Source organism: Erithacus rubecula (genome assembly GCF_903797595.1).
Source record: "Erithacus rubecula genome assembly, chromosome: 4".
Taxonomy (NCBI): Eukaryota; Metazoa; Chordata; class Aves; order Passeriformes; family Muscicapidae; genus Erithacus; species Erithacus rubecula.
The window spans coordinates 27,545,254-27,565,127 of NC_136686.1; the positions used below are offsets into that span (position 1 = coordinate 27,545,254).

Consider the following 19,874-nt stretch of genomic DNA (forward strand, 5'->3'; position numbering starts at 1 on the left):
AGGAACTCCTTAACTAAAATGTCAAAAGCTGTCAGCAGGATCATGAATCTCCAATCTTGTTTCACCTGTTCCCCATTTATTTTTTTATCTTCACATAATGCATTACACACAAAATACTTTTCATCCCCACACCTTCCATTTTTCTGCCCCAGTACTCTTTATGCCTCCCTCTTGAAAAAACTTGCTAAAATTTAGATTTGCCATGAAATTGTCCCACTTTCTGTTCTGATAATCCTCAGCATACCTTCTTCTCTTTTGCTTACTTTTTTCACCAGAATCCCTTTGTCCCCACCTTCCCCATAAACACCACCACAATGTACACTTAAAACTGATTTAGTCACACCACCTAAGATCTAAAAGTCCTGAAATCACTGTTTTGTACTGAAAAATCTACCCAACTTTCTGAAACTTTAGTACCATATCAAATTTTAACAGTACAGCTCTTGAGCACCCCCTAACACTTATTTGCACAGCTGTTTAACTCTTAAAAGATATGGGCTGAACTGCACAATCAGCAGCTCTACTAGAAAAGGGAACATGAAATGCAGCTGGTTAAGCAGAGATAACCTGCTTTATTACGTGCTTTTCAAAACCTAAACAAATCAGTTCTGTCAAACATATTTTAAATGAAGCAGAAAGATGCATTAAATTGCTTTTCATTTTCCAGTAAATTCTGATTAGCTATGAGAGCTCGGACAACTTAATTAACGCTGGAATCAATAACAAGTTGACATACTTGAGAGGCAAACGCTGAGAACTGGATTGATATTTCTGCTTGATGGCTGTGTATTGCTTTTTCTTTACAACACCCACCACCCCAATCCTTACAGGAAGATTTTGCTGCTTCCCGTTTAACCCTACAATTAGCTGTGTTTCCATCCAATACATCATAATTTACACGACACGTTTTCAATGCAGAAACGACTCCTGCTCTCGTCTTTAGGCGGATAAGAAAGGAACCTACTAATCTAACAGATGTCTGAACAAAAGTTAGCACACCACTGTGCAGGCAAATATAAATACAAGCAATTCCCTTAAACACGGGGTGCTCTTGTTCTGAACCAAGAATTTGCCTTGGAGCTCTTTTAGTCACTAAATTGGCAGCGGTCAAGAAACGGGGGAGGAAAGGTAAGGAAAGCACTGAAGTAGGTCAGTTCCAACCCGCAGCTGGAAGGGCCAGAAGCGAGCGCTTTCCAGCAGCCCCGAGGGGCTCCTGCTTGCACGATCCCGGCCAAGGCAGGTACATCCCGAAGCAAAGCCGCAGCTGACACTCTCGCAGCCCCGCGGAGTCAGACGGAGCGACAGCCCCAGCCCCGGGGCTGGCTGTCCTGCCAGAACCCGGCCCCCAGCAGGGTTTCCCGGCCGTGAGCTCAGCCCAGGCGCAGGGACCCGCTCGGGACACGCGGGGCGGTGAGCGGAGAGCCGGGCTCAGCCCCAGCCCCGGGCAGGACGTGCCCGCACGGCCCCGCGGCCAGATGTGCCGAGGGGTGCGGGGAGCCCAGGGCGGACCCTGGGCAGGGCTGTGCCCCCAGCCGGGCTGTGCCCCGGGCAGGCTGTGCCGCCAGCCGGGTGCGCCCCTCACCGCTCCGGCCGCTCCCCGCCCGCCTCCCCGCGCTGTCCCGGAGCGAGCCGAGGGCGCAGCGCTGCCGGACAGGGAGAGCGCCGGCGGCTCCGGCTCCCGCCCGGCGGCAATCCCCGTCCCTCATCCCCGCGTTGCCGCCGCCGCGGAGCGGGCCAGGCGAGGCTGTCCGGCCGCGGGGGCACGCGGACTCCCCGCCTGCCGCCGGCCGGGCGGAAACCGCCGCTCCCCAAAGTTTCCCCGGACACTCACCGGCGGAGCTCATGGTGCTCCCCAGGCGCGGAGCCGCGCTTCCCCTCGTCCCTTACGCCACGGCCCCTCTGAGGGCCGAGGAGAAGGAGCCCATTGTTCCCCCGCGCCGCCACCCAGCCGGAGGAGCAGCCGGAGCAGGAGCAGCTCCCCCCGCCCGCCACCGCCGCATCCCACCCCGCGGCCGCGGCACACCGAGCGCCCTCAGACGCTGCCCGCCGGCGCCCCCTACTGGCCGTCCCTACCGGGCCCTCGCCCCGCCCCGCCCCCGTTGCCCCGCCCCCCGCCCCGCCCCCGCCCCATCAGCACCGCCCACAGGGCGCCCGAAAGCGGGCGCTCGCTATGCTTTCTGGGAGCTGTAGTTCTCCCCGGCGCCAGGCAGCGCCCAGTGGGGCGGGGCGGGGCCGCGCGGTTGGCGGCACGGCGGACTCGGTTTCCCAGCGTGCCCGCGGGGAGGGGGTGGCATGGCGGGCAAGGATGACACCGGAGTTCGACGAAGAAGTGGTTTTTGAGGTGGGCGCGGGGCGATCCGGTGCGGTCCGGGCCCGGGTGTTTTCGCCCCTCGTTGCGCCGCGGCCCCCGGGGGCGGCGAGCTCTGGGCGGGTCGGGCGGACGCGGGACGCGAGGCGGGCGCGGGGCCCGGCCCAGGGCAGCGCCCGCCGCGGGCGGGCGGCGTCGGGCGGGACCGGCAGAGCGGCGGGTCGGGGCGGTGCTCGGCGTGTCCCGCGCCCCGGAGCAGCCGGGGCCAGCGCCGCGCCCTCCGCGCTGGCCGAGGGCGGGCCGGCTCGGCGGGGCCGGGCGCTCCTTTGTGCGGCGGTGCCGCGCTGCCCGGGCCGTGCCGCGGCCGCCGAGGGAGGTGTGGCGGGGCCCGTGGCGGCGGGGGCACCGCGGGGCTGCGGAGCGGTGCCCGGTCAGCGGGCGGAGTGCGGGGTCGGAGCAGAGGGAGTAAAATAGCTGAACAATTCTGCTTCTGAATCGGTGTCACTCATGTAAAAGGTGTCTTTCAACACGGACCCAGCTGTGCAGCGAGCACTGAAACTGCTTTATCTCTGTAGCGTTTGTGTTGTTACTAGATTTGCGTAAACCGTGTTTAGTTATGTCGCGTCTTGTTAGAGCTACAATATCATCTTGGCCTTATTTAAATAACAGTGGCTAAATATATCAGCTGTTGCGGTTTGGTAACAAAATCGAGTCTGTTTGTCGCGGGTAAGTGAAATTGGATCTTAATGGAGCGCACACCTGGTTTTCTAGGCGTCCAGAGTGGTTATAGAGGAATGCTGCCTTTAAAATTAATAATAATTATTATTATTATAGCAATAAAGCTTCTCCTTCAACCAGGATGCAAAACACTCCTTGCATAAGATATTATTTTTTTCTCAGCTGTGTAAGTAGTAAGTCTTTGGTCCGTACCACAAAGTTTTTTATTCATCCACAACCAACCTTGAATCCTAACAATAAGATTCGTTGTTTATGTTGCTGCTATCTTAAATTACTTCCTTTCATACAGGAAATCTGTGATGAGAGTTTATTTCACAGGTATAATGTCTGCCTTCTGCATTTCTCTCTTCAGTAAAAGTGCTACTTGTTTTACAGTTTCACAGTTCTTCAGTTCATGCAGCAACTGCCATTTTGGTTGAAAAAGTTCTGCTGCATAACAAAGATCTCCTTACGTGTGCTCTTCAGTATTATCCTTGTGTTTTGGGAACAGACTTCCATCACTAATAAAGGCTCTTGGATACATTTACTGCACCAAGTGTGTGTGTGTGTGTGTATAGCCATGCACACTTAGAGGTGTACTGAGTGGCACAGTAACAGATCTGTCATATATTATGGTCCATCATAATAAAATCTGAAAAGCATCAATTGGACAAATCCCGGCTGTTTGGGTTGGCCGATTGATGTGACTACAAAACTGGGTGGGCTTCTGACTCATAAAAATGGGTACTGTGAAATACACACTGAAATTATCATCAGGAGTACTCAGCAGGGTTCATGCTATTCTAAAATGAAGGCTCCACAGAGAATTGAATTAGTGTACTTCACACACCTGAGCCAGAGATGGGAATTGGCAATGAGCCAAAAAGTATTGGGGTAGTTAATGCTACAATATATTTGTATTTTTAATTTTTGTTTTCTTGAATCCCAAACTCTGCCTCTGAATCATTTATCATTTCTGGTAAGCAGCTAAATTTTTTCTGCACCCCAGTAGGTTGCATCCCATGTTCTTCAGCAATTGCTGTTGCAAGAAGGCCTCTAGCATTTAGACCTCAGTTGCTGTGAGCAGCTGTTTTCTCTGTGCGTTTGGAGCTCCCTTCAGCAAGATATCGATCGATGTTTTAAGGAGTCGTGGTGTGCTAACAAATGCCTAATCAGGAAAGAAGTGCCTTTCATGTGTCTCATATCCAAAAGGATGGGTAGGAGAGGGAAGCAAATGCCCATTTGCTCCATAAATTCGCATACAGTTCATGTGTTCCATATCATGGTCATGCCCAGGTTATTTTTTTTGTGTTTTGTTGGGTCATAGCTCAGTCCAGCTGGCCCTAAAAACATCAATAACAGGTGTCCACATTAAAATTCTTGCAGCATCAAACAGATGATGGCCTACTGATAAATACTTCTGAGCTTCTGAGGACCAATCATTTTTCTCACTTTACAAGTATCTTTTGCATTAATTTACCTTTGAAAGCAAGGAAGCACAAACACTGCATTTCTGCTTTGGGAAAGCAGTGTTTTTCATCAAGTTCAAATGCCACTGCAGATCATCATGACTGAACAATAGTGAATGATGGGCAGTTATTCTGTCCACTGAATGCTGCCATATTCTGTCCAATTTATAAATTAATTCCTGCAGCAGTAATTTTTATTCACTGACTGAATAGTCCCAGCACTTCAGTTCTTGCATTTGTTACAAGCAGTTGGTCGTCTAATTAAAATACTACAAACACAGTGGGGAGGAACAGAACTCAAGAAGCACAGAGGTGCCTCTGATATGTTGGGCCTGGGCTTGTCTACCCAGCAGCGTGACAAATTAAGAATCATGGCAGTGAAGAGCAGATTGTTCTAAATGATGGAGGAACAATAAATGGTGTTCTTTATTAGTGTCTGTCTGAATTTATTAAGGGAGATCATGAAATGACAAATTGATGTTAAGTTGCTTAAGATGAGTATTTATACAAAACCTGGAAGACTATCATGCTGCAGTTACAGTGTAGCTTAGAATCCTCTGGAAATTTTTGGCATTTTGTTTATTTGTATGAGACTGGAATTGTGTTAGGTTTTTTTTATTGTTGTGTGGACAGTGTGATCTCCTTTTTATCCTTTATCTCGTTTTATTTTTTCAGTGTATAAATTGAAGAGGCTTCTTGTTCAAATCAGCTAAATTTCTACATCATGCCAGTGGAGGGGTTATGTCAGAACTTGGATGATTTATAACTGCCATCAAATTTCTGATTGGAAATTTATTCATTGCCACTTCATACTTACTTGTGTATCAGCTAATATTTTCTGTTAGCTTATATACTTCTTATCTGTTTCTAGAATTTACATAATCACAGAAACATTTAGATTGGAAAAGACCTCTGAGATTGAGCCCAACCTTTGGCTGATCACCACCTTATCAACTAGGATCATGATTAAGTTGTTTCTTGAACACTTGCAGGGATAGTGACTCCACAACCTACCTGGGCTGTAGTGCTTACGTACTCCTCACGTTAAGGAATTTCTCCTGATGTCCATCATGGTTATGTTAGGCTGGATAAACCAATATATCTTAGCTTCCTTTCATGAAACAGATTTTTCTGTTTGTCATTTTTACCACGTCTTGTAGCATGATACTCAGCATTCTTGCTAGGGTCTTATACAACAATTTTCACTTTTTGCTTCTGGGAATGCTTCATTTCTTGCATGCTAGGCCTACAAACAATGTTTTCAAGTTTTCATACTGTTTGACTCAAATATAATATGATGGAGTAACCACTCATTTGTGTTCTTGATTTTATCAACAGCTTCCACGTTATGGGAGAGTTTGTTTTTATTACACCTCTTTGTAAAGTCTTGCTGTTGTCTTTTTTTAAATTGCATGCCATTATCAATACTCACTTAAGGTCCTCCAGTTTTTTTTCTATTATGTCTCAGTCCTTTTCTGCATGTATGATGCTACTTGGTGTTATCAGGAAATGTCATTAGCAAGGATTTTGATACAAGTTTAATTATGGCAAATATCAAAGCTTTTAAAAATGCAAAAGCTTTGACCAAAAATTCATTCTTCATGAACTCCATTAGTAACCTTCTGATCCAATAGCTTTACATTCAGTGTAGACCACTGTTATCTCTGCCATCAAAATACTTGGTTCCTTTCCCATCTTTTTTATCTTTACTGGTATGGTCCAGTATCAAAAGTCCACGCCCATACCCATACAGCATAGTGTAAAAAGTCCATAAAAACTTTCTGCATTTCCTTTATCTTAAAAAAATTACCTGTCTTATCAAAGAAAGATGTCAAGTAAGTTTGGCACAATCTACCTCTGGTGAACCCATGTGGTATCTTCTTTGATGATCATTTCTTTTCTTTGTCTTTGAATTTTGTAAGAAAGAATAATTATTCTTAGTAGCATGTTGACTTTTGATCAAATTCATAGACCTGACATATTCTTGATTGCTTTTTCTTCTTTTAAATATAGGCACTATGCTTGGATTTTTTCTGCTTTAGAGTTTATAGGTTTATTAAAAATCTTTCTGCTGCATCTTTCATCTCCTGTGCCCATTCTTTCAGAACACTGGGATGAAGGTGATCCAAATACTGCATATTCAGCTTCCAATTTCTGCTTTCAGCTGTGTAATTTGTCCTATATTTTAATGAGTTTGTACAAGCTTTTTTTTTTTTTTTTTTTTTTTTAAACCTTTGGATAGACATTCAAGCTGTGCTCACAGAAGCACAGAATGTTTGAGATTGAGAGGGACCTCTGGAGGTCATCTGTTCTGCCACCCTGCTCTGGTAGGGCCATGTAGAATGGCCTAGGGCCATATCCAGATGATATTTGACTGTCTTCAAGGATGCAGAGAAATCTCTCTGGCAACCTGTGCCAATACTCAGTCACTCTCACACCAAAAAAATTTCCTGATGTTCAAAGGTAACCTCATGTGTTTCAGTTTGTGCCCATTGCCTCTGGTCCTGTTACTGAGCACCACTGAAAAGTGCTTATTTCTCTCCTTTTTGCACTCTTCCTTTGGATATGAGACCCACCCTGAGGTTTCTCCAGGCTCACCAGTCTCACTTCTCTCAGCCTCATTTCATGTGTGAGATACATGCTCCTTCCTTCAGTTTCACCCAGACCATTGTTGAAATCCCAGAAAGTGATCCTTACTGTGTTAGAGCAGTTCTGGTAGAGGGGTTCTAGGTAACGTGTTATTTCTGTTTTAATTCTGTGTATTCAAAAGAAAGCTACTCAGAGTGCACAAATATATGGTTTTGACACACACAATATCAAACTGCCCCTACCTGAGATTTTTTAAGGGCTTTTGCATATGCAGTGTTTGAAATACAAGGCTTTGCATGTAGAATTATGTACATACAGAATTGTGTAGTACTGAATTAATTTCACTGGCATAAAATTTCCATATGAAAGTTTTTTAATTAGGAAAAATATTTTCTCACTTGAGATATTGTTTTAATTAATTCATGAGTCTTGTGCCATTCCTACAACCAGTTCTGTCCATATTATTTACTTAATATTGCTATTCATTAACTCTTTCAGTACTAGTAGAAATACATGTTAAAGAATAGCTGGCTGTGTGTCAAGATGGTTGCATCACTGTGGAATCTAATGTTTTATTCTAGATCATTACTGTAAGTCAAGACTTTTAAATTTGGGATTGTTTGGCTCAGTAGAAAGACTGAACAATACCACATAAATTGTGTATGTGTTCTTTCCTTTCTTGCTGAGTATTGGGTGTCCTAAAGATGAAGTACTCTTATTTTTTACATATGCATGAAATAAAGCCAGTTTTAAATATACAGCTCTGTCAAAGCCACAGTTCACTTGTCATTTTAATGAGCTGGTTTCAGGACTGTGCTTTGTCTGCCTGAAGTGTGGGCTGTTGGCAGAAGAGGTGTTTGGGCTGCACTCCTCTTTTGCAGTTCATTCCCCTCCTCTTCCTTATGCTGGCATGTGGATTTGTGGGTGATGCTGCACAGTGGCTCAGGAGACTGATTAGACAAACTAATTTAGCTAAGAATGAGAAAAAAAAAATCCATCTTAGTTTTTTTCTATCAGATTGTTTCCTTGTTCCATCCCATCACCTGGCTGCATAAATACTACCATCAGTGTTCTAGAGTGGTAGTGCAGCTTTCTGCTGTGCCCCTGGTCACGGCAGATTAAACTGACCGTGCAGATGCAGCCTGGGGAGATGGCTCTGCTGAGGATTGCAGTGAACTTACAGGCACTTGGGTTGGTGATGGATGGACTGTTTCAGATATTTTGCTTCTCAGCAGTTTGCTAAGTTGAAGGGGAGAACAGACTTTCATCATATGACTGGGAGCAGGTGATACCAGAGAGAAAATAAAATAAACTGCAAGCTTAAAACTATGTGAAGAACAGTCTGGTTTTTGCAGAGGCCAAGTCAACTCATCAAGCATTTCTGGATAGCAGAACAAATGGATAAAAGTATTATATGGGCCATATAGTGTGTAAATCTATATTGCCGTTACTATTTTTAATAGAAAATTTTAAGATGAAAGTACATGTTGATTCAGAGTAAATTTTGAGGTCTGTTTGTAAATCTTCCTCTGTATTGGTAGCTTTGGAGTCGTTTACAGACCGTTAAAACTGCAGTACTCCTCTTACAACTTCAAGTCATAAATCAACTTCCTTGAGACACTGGAATAGAAGGAATTGCTCAGTATAGTTTTCTCTCTTAATCTTCATAATGTGATTGCCTTTTGTTCCTTGAATGCCTTTTTCTTCAGTAAAGATGCTTGCACAGTGTGTTGTCATCAGGAGTAAGAATTTACATGATCTGTAGTAGATAAGTTGATTATTTAGAGCTAATGTTTTAAAGAGGTTTCAAAAATGTGTCAGAAATACTTAACTAGTTTACCAGCCAAATGCCTTAATTTAATTAATAGTTTTAAATGTAAATGAAGAAGTAAATCTGTGTGTTAGTGACTGGTATAAAGCAAACCAGCCTTGCTGTATCATCAGCCTAGTCTGATAACCAGCATGATGAGTGACTTCCTACCCAAAACTCCAGCTACAGAGTTGGCTGGCTTCTTACCTTGTCCTTCAGGGAAAGTAACGCTTACCACTTTTACTTGCAGTTTTTCCAGTATTTTTCATCTCTGTCAGAAAGGACCTTCTCAGCTTTTCACCTGCATTTGCAGGTGCACTTTTGAATGGATAAACAGTGCATAGCTCTCAGTGAATTTCAGTGCTTTGTCTAGTATGTAATATTTTTTTCTAGTGCTTTTCCATGATGGCAGTAATGTGTAACCAGCTGCTGTACAGTGCAAAGGAAAGAGCATTCCCATGTCAGAGATACAGTGATACAGAAATATACATAGATTATAAAACTTCCCAAACTCTTGAAGACACGAGTCCATGCAAAATAGATACATATAATAGAATCACAGAATATACTGAATTGGAAGGGGCCCAACTGGGTCATCAAGCCCAACTCCAGACCCCATGTAGGACACCCCAATAATCACATCATAGTCCTGAGGGCATTTTCCAAATGCTTCCTGAACTCAGACAGGCCTGATGCCCTGGCCACCTTCCTGAGGACCCTGCTCCAGTATTCAGCCACCCCCAAGGTAAAAATTTCTCTCCTGATATCCAACCCAGACCTCCCCTGACCCAGCCCCATGCCACCCCCCCCAGTCTGAGCCTGCCACTGGCCAAGATATTGTGCATCAAAAAATATCTGGGAACAGTAAAGGATTAATGGCTTTAAAGTAGTTCTCAGAGCCTACTACTAAATCAGATGATACAGTAGTGCTGGAGAAACCAAGGTCTGTGCTGCTGTGGCGGGGAAAGCAGAATAGGAAATCTAAATGACTCTTTGGCTGCCTTGAAGTCATTGTCTAATATTAGCCCTGTCAGCAGCGCCTGGCTCTTTGTCAGTCGGTGCTCAGGAGGAGGTGGTTACCAGCCAGGAGAATATGACCAAGGCTTTTAAATACTGTTGCTTGGAAAGTCTTATTAATGGCTGAATACGAGATCAATGTGCAATAATTCTTTCAAGCAGCATCTTTTTAAAAGCCTTTAGCAATCTGTCATCCTCATCTCCCTCCTCCCAGTTAGAAAGCCACATTAGTCAGGAGAAATCGCATGATCCTGGGAAGTTTCAAACGGCATCCGCTGATGCTGTGAGGAAAATGCCACTGTGCAGGGACACAGGTGCACTTCCACTGACGGCTTCTTCTCATCCTCGTCTCGGATCATCCTGGAGGGACAAGCAGAAAGAAACGGGGAGGTGGGCGACATTCTCTCAGGTGCATGGGAGCAGTACCAAAGAGAAAAATGGAATACGCTCCTCCAGGAGACAAAGATCGCACTGTCTGTGAGTGTTAGCTCAACTTTTTCAGATCTGTTTTGAGTGAGGGGAAGATTTCAGTACTGGTAATTTGTTTTGAGTTTAGCCACATGTTCAGCATACCTTAGCATTTGCTATCATTCTGGTAGAAATGTTTGATCTTTTAGGACTTTAAGCAGATAATTCATAATTCATAGTTATTTTGGAGGTGGCTTAAGGTGGTCCCACAATGTTTTTGACAGATGGGAAAGCTCAGCTTTGAATAACATCCATATTTTAAGAGGAGATCTTTAAGCCTCTTACTTTGTCCAATGTCATTAAATACTACTTCTAAGGTTAATCTGTTTCATTAGCTACTAAGTGACAAAATTATCATAGAAAATAAGGTGGGTGAAGGAAGCCCCTGTCTTTATTGGAGAAATCCTGAGTCATTTGCTTCATGATGCATCAGCAAAAATAATTGGGTGTGGTTTTGATTTTCAGCTGCTGTTGTAACAAGGCTTTGAAAGCTAACACTGTCTTACCTGATGTGTACTTGCAAAGGTTTTTCTCAGAATACACACCAAATGCCTCAAATTTTAAAGTGCACTATCTGTCCTTACAAGGCCTTATTACAGCCTTGTAATAGATGCAAGTATTTGAGTATTTATCTGTCAAAAGCAAACTCTTTTCTGAGGCTAGGGAATTCTCTACTAATACAGCCTTTCCATCACTTAGAAGTAAGCAATGTTATGTTTTATTATCTTCTAGTGTTCACCTTGATCTTGACTTTTTTTTTAATATTTACTGTCTTATAGTTGCAAACACAATGCTTAGACTTCAGTTTAGATGATTTTTTTCCTAACCCAAGTCAGTGCTCTATTAAAATAAGCATTGGAGAAGTGTTAAAGACCCACAGTAATTTAGTGGACTATTCTTTAATCCTACAAAATATAACCTGGGTTTAGAATGAGTCTCAACCACTTTCAGCAATGAAAAAAGGGGATTTGTAATTAAACATATATGTGAGTGAAATAATTTTTAGCAGTATGGATCTACAATCAATATGCTCATGGAGTTATGAATGAGGAGGAAAGGATTTTCTTTCTTGATTCTGTTAATGGGAGCTTAGATAAACCTATACTGTCCTGTAAATGGTTACAGTTGAATGACTTTGCAGTATTACTACAGCAAATTAGAAAAGTAATTAAAAGATAAGTGGGTTTTTTTCTGTTGGTCTCTGCTGAGCCCATAGAAAACTTTGATTCTTCAAACTTTCAAAAATCTTGTTTCTACTCAGTACATCAGCTGTTTCTGACTATCTTGCTTCACTTGTTAACAATTTTTTTTCTTATATAATCTGTATAAAGTACATCAAGGAAGAATGGCTTTTAGTCTTCTGTCTGTTCTGGAACTGTTTCATTTCCAGCACTCATTTTGGACAATTAACGTAATTTTTAAAAATGCCCTGGCCATAAATGTAATCCTTGTCCCCTGTGTCTCAGAAAGGGACTTATAAGAAGTGGCAGCAACTTGGAGGAAACTTTAGAAACAAATACAGCATATTACTGAAAAAACTTGTTTTGATATCACTTACTTTAGATAATATTTCCTGTCAATAACTGATAGTATGATGGTAACGTAATAATAAGCTTAATTATTTTTTTAAGTCCCTCTCTACTTTGTACATTATTCATTACCATGTCATTCTGCCAGAGACAACTAGAAATAAACAAACAAACCTGACTGTCAAACGGGAGTAATACTAATGGTTCTAGAGTGGCTGAAAGTAAAAATTCAAAAGTGCTTGGAATAGATTCCTGTAGAATAATATACTGTATTAATAGGAAGATTATATGTTGTATTTAAAATTCCCTGTTCATGCCATCCACTGAAACAAACTTGCTGTCCCTTAACCTCACATTCTAAGATAGAAGCTTTTTCACAAGTCCAATTATTTTTTTAATTACCCCCTATTACTGCTTGCAAAAACAAACTTTCTGGTGTATCCTGAATTTCTTGAAATGAAAGTGAAGCATTTATATCATATGCAGAAATGTACATGCTGTTGTGCTTTTTTTCCCCCCTTTTTAGTGTTGGACTGTTGTAAAAGGAATGTATGAATTCTGGGCAAAAAGAAAATTGTGAGGAAATAAGACAGAGGCCTCCTATTTACCCCAAACAAGAAGTATATATTTTTAATATTATTGTGATATTTGCAGGTGAAAGCAGCTGAGCCTGACAGCTCTGATGAACAACAGCATGAGTTGAAACCAAGGAACTTTTCTTACAGTTAGAAGTGCATGTTCAAGAATATGTGCATGTCTGTAATATTTTTTATGGGAAAAAAGACTTAGGAGTGAGAGGTTTGGGTAAGGATCTAAGCTAAAAACTCAGAGCTATAATTTGTCACACATAAGACACATTAGGAGATTTAATTATTGCTATTAGAGCTTTGTGAGGATGAAACATGCTTTGTAAGCATTAAGTGTAATACTTCTGCCTCTTGTACTGAAACAGAGTATACAAAATAGGATATTTTAATGATATCACGTTGCAGTTGTGTAGTTGCATATTTAATAATTTTCTGGTTCCTTGATAATATTGGAAATTCTGTATGAATGTCCACACATAAAATCTATCCTTCAACTTTTAAAAATTACTTTAATGGATTTTCTAGATTTGGATTTTCTAGTAATAGATTTTTTCATTACTTACATGTCATGGAAGATATTCTCTATAGATTCGTGGAGACAGCCTCCATTTTTTCCTCTTTTGATTATAAACAACAATGAATTATGCAGACCACACAGCTTTGCAATTGACAGGGTTGTTAGACAGTAGGAAAAATTGAATACAATAAATAAATAAATAGTGTGGTTTATGTTAGCATAGACTAATGTATGTATGCCATCTATGGTATTTCTAATAGGGGTGTAATCTTTAGATTTTTCTAAACAGAATGTGAAGCTGCCTTTGCTACACAATTCATTCTTAATGGAAGATTTTTGTGATTAGTTTGTTAAGATTCCCAATAATTTAATTTCAGAAGGGCCTCAACCCAATTCTTAATCACTGCTTTCTTTACTCACATCATGCATGCTTCTAATGGATTCAGAAAGGGGAACAATGGTGGTTTTACTTACATAAGGAATTTTAGTCACAGCATAGTTCTTGGTAATTAAAGTTTATAAAAATACAGGAGTTTTCCAATATGCAAGTTCTGCTAAGAATATTTTAGAAAGAATGGGATAGACAAAGCATGTGGAGCCAAAGAAATCTGTTAGAGGAAGATTTTGTAGCCTGAGTACTTTCCGAGAAACTCAAAGAGAAGACCCATTATCTACTTAAAGGAATAACATTCACATTAAATTTTAATTAATTTTCATTTCCTAAGATAATAGTCAGAAAACTGATTTCCATTTCTGAACAGTGATAAAAGAGAGTGTAAATTTACCCATTACAAGATCAAGTAAAAGCCTTCTAAGAGTTAATCAGAAAGGATTTATATAAAACTAGTAAGGTACCCATATTCTACCTTAATTATAAGAACAAATAAAATTATTCTTCCTAGTTAGGAGCTGAAATTTCATTAACATTTGGAGAGATTGTGTATCTTTTGCTGTTTCTGTAATGTAGAAAACCTACAAATTACAGTTAGATGGAAGGTTGTGATGTAGCTAGGTAACCAGTATAAGGGAAGGACTGGGCATTCTTACATCTGTGCCATATTTCCCTTACTAGTGATAGCTTTCAGCATTTTAGATCATTCTGTTGTCAGTGGGTAGTCCCTGTCTCTACCTCTCGTTCTGCCTTTCTTCATCCATTTTTATGAAGAAGTGGATCTATTCTGAACAGAAATAGACCAGTTTCCTTGATCAGCTTTTAAAAAATTATCTCATCATGGACCCCAAAGAAAGGTGCACCCTGAGATAGTAGTAGAAAGACTCCTTAGTATTTTTGGGTTATTTTTCCAGCTCTCTGTATGTTGGTTAGTGCCAATAAAATACAAGAATAGTCATGTCTTATGATGGCTGGCCTTGCTCATGGCAAGTATGGTCAAGATGATAGTCAGGTTTGCCAAGAGCCTAGATGTGATTTCCTTGAAGTTCTGCCTGCAGCAAGTCTTATAACTATGACTTTTGAAGAAAACATTATTTGCTCACCCACTGCTTTGTCTGTGTCTTCATCTAAATGGGGAAAATTCCATGTCACCCTAGAAATTCTTGTGTGGAGGTGTTCAGGTTGTTCCAGGTGTGTTGGCAGTGTGCAGCCTGGCTCTGAATGAAAGCTGCTTTAACAAGACAAGGTTATGCATATCCATGCATATTCTCAGTTTTGTCCTGAAGTTATTAGGTGAATTTAACAGTGTCTTAAATAGAACAAGTGTTCTAGTCTATTACATTTTCTCTTCCATTTTAATTAAGGAATTCCACTAAAATAGCATATTCTACTTGGAGAGAAACAGCCAATCCAGAACAATTAGAGTTGGATGCATTTTGAAAAAGTACTCAACCATGGAAGAAGGATACTTGGAGAAAAACATAGGATTGTGTTGTCACACTGGAAATATTCTGACAAGGAAATGAGTCATTAACCTATCCTAGTGTTTTGCACAATCATTGTCATTGTGGGTGAGTGTGATTGTCTGTACCTGTGAGTTGGTATGAATGTTTAAGTTTCAGGTAATGACTGGATGCTGAGTCTGTTGTGAGTAACTGAAACAGTAAACACAAGTATGATTTTGGATGCTTTAAATAGTTAAGAGGGATTAAAATAGTACTTAGGTGATAGGTTTAACAAAATTCCTAGAGGTAATAAGTGAATTTGTTCAGCTGGTATGAATGATAGCTTCCAAATTTTATTTCATGGCAAGCAGTCTGAGATTTGGCTGTGCTGGTGCACAGTCAGAGTTAGGTGAGCCCCTTCACAGTTTGCACCAGCAAGTTAGTGACAGTCAGTGTAACTATTAGTGGTAGGTGTTCTGTTGGTGGTTATTTCTGCAGGCTTCCACAACTGTGCATCATTTACTGTAAAGTTTTTACTTTTTATATATAGTATTTTGGTTGATAATATATTAAATTGATATATTGGTGTTCTTTCTATACAGTTGGATAGTGTTTGCATACTCTCATTGATAAAATTTTTCAGGGGTCTAAATTAATCCCTGTCTAACTAGGCTGTATCAGACAGATTGGTGAGAATTTCTCTTAAAAATTAAGTTTTTTTACATGTCCTGAGCAGAACTGGAGTTATCTTAGGTATTGTTTCCATCAAATATGTCCTAGATACTGGCATGTATATAGTTGTAAACTGAAAAATAAGAGCTAAGTAAATCCAGATACCGGTATAGATGACAAGAAGAAATTTTGCAGATCTATATAGATGAATATCTAATCATTCTAAATATCACTATTCTCTGGTGATCAGAATTCCATTCTTTTTCTGTTTTATTAAGGACTGTTTGTAAATCATTCATTTTGTCAGCAGTTTTTAGGGGTTGAGGGTTTTTTTTTGTTTATGTGCTGTGGGATTTGTTTTTTTAAAGCCGGAATACTAGTACCATCCTTGGAGAGAACAGAAGCCTTTTTCTAATTTTTTTTTCCATTTCTCAATCCTTTCATTGCTGGTTGTGTGGTTGCTGAATTCACAGTGGTGTTTTGTGGGAAACACGAATGATTTATAACATTGGGGTTTTTTTTCCTTTTTCTTTTTATAACTCCCTTTTCAGAATTCCCCACTGTACCAATATCTGCAGGATTTGGGACACACAGATTTTGAAGTATGTTCATCAGTGTCACAGAAGGCAGAGCAATGTGCAGCAGCAGAAAGCCAAAGAGAGCAGACTGTGCGTGCTGCCCAGAAGGTGAGCACTCTCCTGTTGCTGAATATTTTTCTTCTCACAAGAGAACTGCATTGCTTCACAAATAGTAGAAACCAGAAGAGAGAGAAATCACTTCCTGTATTTAAAAACACAAAGGCAAAAACCCCCAGACAATGAACCTCAGCCCATTACCATATCTTGAAGTTGTGGTTAATCAGTATAGTTTGGAGTGTTTCTTTGCACTTACGTAAGCTAGGGGAGCAAGAAGCTTTGATAAATCATTTTTTGAGTGTTGAAAATTATCTTATGTAGTGGATCTTATTATGTTAGCTTAGCATGACATTCTGGGAATAGAACCTGTAATTTTCTAGAACGGAATATTTATAGTTTCCAGCCCTTCCCAGGCATTCAGTTGCTAAGTATAGTTTCTCTGTGACAAAACATATTAAGAAAGAGGATTTCTGGGAAGCAGAAATGCAGTAACCAATCTGAATGAGATAGTTGATGTGGATAGTTACTGCATTTCTAATAATGATTGCTTCTATCACTGGTCACAAAGCAAGGCTGAATTTAAATAATGATTTAGCTCACAATTTTCTTTATTTTGAGCTACCTTTGAAAGTATTCATGGAAATATTAGGTCTACCACTTTTGGTTTTCAGAATTGTCAGCTAGTATTCACCATAACCCTCAAAAAACCACCTGAAAATATGTTTTCTCTTTAAAGCTAATGGCTGTTTTGTGGTGTATTTACACTGAAGATACCTATTCTGACTTAGTGTAGGAAGATTTGATTAAATATTTGTTTATTTATTTATTAAATGTTAACATTTGCTCACTGTTAATTAAAAAAGTAGGATGATATTTCATTGGTTGATACTCTGTTGGTTTCTATGAAGTAATGCATGGACTGACAGCTACATTATTTTGCATAGTTAATTTTGTGGCAGTCAGAAAATCAGTGTGATATTGTGCTTGTGTGTATAATTTCCACTGAATTTTATACAAAAATGCTGTGGAGTTAAGAACCTCAAAAGTATTAAGATATACTGCTTTTAAAAACCTCAGGTATTCTGGTTTTTTCCCCTCCCTTCCCCTCAAGCATTTTACACTTAATTTTATTGTGTTGGCAGCAATTCCTCCAGTATTCTGTCAGATGTAGAAGTAATTCTTCCTGGTTTACCTTGCAACTTGAAGGGAGTGGGTGCTTGAAAATGGGCTGTCCATTTCTTACAAACAGTAGGTGATGTTCACATTGTCTCATCTCTGTCTAGACAAGGATACATAGTGGAAATGAGGAAGAAATCAGTGTGTAATTTTTAGTGATAAATTGTCATAGGTTGTTCCTGCTGCAATTCCAGTACCAGCTGGGAAGAGTTAACATTTTTCTTTTGTAATCTGATGTCAGAAAGTCTGTTTTTGTCATTTGATTTCTGTGTCCCATTTTGATAGGGTGTCTCAATAGGAAAGAAAAGGAGGGAGAGGCAGCTGGCCACACATTTAGAAAAGTAAACTGGATTTAGGAGGATCTGAGGCTTTGTTGCTACTTTTTTATGACATACAGACAAATAATTTGCATTCCTATCAAGTAATTTCCTCAGTTTTACATGAGACTGTTACTATTTCCCTTCTCTTGGCCTTCACTGGCCTAGTCTACTGAAATGGTGAAATGTCTGGAAAATAAATGGTTTCTGACTTCTGAATATGTACCTACCCACAGTCCTAACATAAAATGATCTTCCTTGAGGCTTGATGTAACTATGATTATAGGGAACAGATGCTGTTCCACACTGAGTGATTCCCAGTATGTGTATATCACTTCCCTTCTGTTCTGAAAAGCAGGTTTCCAAATGCCTTAAACACTTCATTAAAATAAAAATGTAAAGCTGGAGTATTGCTTTGTCTTTGAGTTGAAATAATTTCCTCCTCTTATGTTCAATCAAGTGGGAACCTTGTGCAGCTGCAAGCAGGTGACATGCAGCAAGAATTTGATGCAGCAAAGGTCTACTTTGGTATCTTCAGGGGCTGAAAAAAGAAATCTGAGAAGAAAAAGGTTCCTAGTGACTGATACAAATATTTCTAGCTGTCCTGCCAAACAGAGTGCATGGTTCAGGCATAAGGAAATACAGAGGAACCAGTTGAATTTGAAGCACATTTTAAATACTTCTCAGGACATGTGATTTCGATGGTGGTTTCTCGGCCTCTTTTTTTTTTTTTTTTTTTAATTGGAACATGGTCTTAATGAACACTGAGTTAAAAAGCTGTAAAGGTGTTTTAAGGTTTTGTTTTGGGGGCTGATGAAATGCCAAGCTCCCATCTGAGGGATTATGGAGATGTGATTTAGCATAGTAATTGTAGGTGCAGTGTTCCTGGCTGATCCTATATGTGGAGAAAGTTGCAGCTAAAGTCCTGATCTCATGATCACTTGATACTCATAAGCACTGCTAGTAAGAGCTTCTAGACTTGTTTTCTGGAGTTAAATCCCATTTGGGTAATTCTGCTTAATCTTCACTGAATTTATCACTTCCCATTTACATCTTTCCTTTCTCAGCCATTTTCCCAGACTGTGCATTTTGAATGTTTCAATTTATTATGCTGTCAGTCCTGTCCCACCTTAGATATGATGATATTTTGTTATTAGAACAGAGCTGGTGCTGTAGGCAGCTTCTGACAATTGTGTTGGGGCTAGCCCTGAGTAGCTGTGCAGGTGACCTGATGTGGGATGGCAGAGGGACCACTCCTTTGTCTAGGACTTCCCACACACTTAATGCAAGGTATTCAACGTGTAGTATTATCTTCTTCTGAAGAATTTCTCCACAAATGAGAAATAGTCCTTAGAATTATTTTTCAGATTCAAATTAATTTACCTAAGATGTGCATGTACTATGCTAATATTTTTTTTAAATTATAGGAGTTATGCATCTTTGTTGTTTAGTTTACAGAGTTTGACTGAGTGTTGTTCTAAAGCTGGAAGAATACTCCAGAAGCATTGGCAACAGGACCTGACTTGTGTGTTGGTGAAAGTAGTTTTACTTGTCAGTAACACTCCCAATGGGAATGCAAACTGTGAGACACTATTCCAAGGATGTGAATAATTCAGTGTGTTGCTGTACTCTATTGGGTCACAGCCCAAGACAGTGGGTTGTCTTGTTTTGTATTTTCAAGCACAGACTTGCCTGTTGAGTGTTTATGCAGGCTCAGATCTTTAATTTTAAGCTAAACCATGGAGAATAAACTAAAAGATTGCTTATGTAGCATGCTAGGGTTTTCTCAGTAACTCCACAGTCTAACTTAGTAAGCTGGTAGCAGTGTAAAACTATCCGTGGTGTAGTTTAAATGTTCATTATAAAAATCCAAAGACTTCCAAAGGCTAAGCAGTTGAAAATGATAGGATTCAAGGGGCACATTCTTAAATTAAATGGATGATTCTTTCCATGCCCTGTTTTCAATGTACAGGGAAAAGTACTTTTCAGTGAAATACTTGTCTGAAATTCAAATGCAGAGCAAGACCTTTGTTCATTTGATTTCAATTTTCTACAAATAATAATTAGAAAATTTTATTTCGTTTTGCACCACTTTGCAAAAAACTTGAAGGATGATCTGTGCTGCAGTTAGTGAACATTCTTTTGACTTATGTCGTTGCCCTTGAGCAACATCAAAATACAATCACTTGGATTTATTCCATAGTCTTAAGTGTGAATTGCAGGGATA

General features: G+C 40.4%; 2 protein-coding genes across 5 annotated transcripts in view; one reads left to right on the forward strand and one right to left on the reverse strand.

Annotated features, from left to right (window-relative positions):
• FGD6 (FYVE, RhoGEF and PH domain containing 6) overlaps positions 1–2,062 on the reverse strand; it is a 70,754-nt gene extending 68,692 nt beyond the window's left edge. Inside the window, exon 1 of the mRNA XM_079303225.1 lies at positions 1,832–2,062. Coding sequence (XP_079159351.1) covers positions 1,832–1,844 — 13 coding nt within the window. The 5' untranslated portion in view covers positions 1,845–2,062. The remainder of the gene's footprint in view (positions 1–1,831) is intronic.
• A 91-nt stretch (positions 2,063–2,153) lies between these two features.
• The window catches only part of VEZT (vezatin, adherens junctions transmembrane protein), a 47,324-nt gene continuing 29,603 nt past the window's right edge, over positions 2,154–19,874 (forward strand). Inside the window, exons 1-2 of one of the 4 annotated variants that reach the window (XM_079303229.1) lie at positions 2,154–2,341; positions 16,071–16,205. In XM_079303229.1, the coding sequence (XP_079159355.1) occupies positions 2,171–2,341; positions 16,071–16,205 (306 nt within the window). In that variant the 5' untranslated portion in view covers positions 2,154–2,170. The remainder of the gene's footprint in view (positions 2,342–16,070; positions 16,206–19,874) is intronic. The other 3 variants (XM_079303228.1, XM_079303227.1, XM_079303226.1) reach the window with 3 other exon arrangements.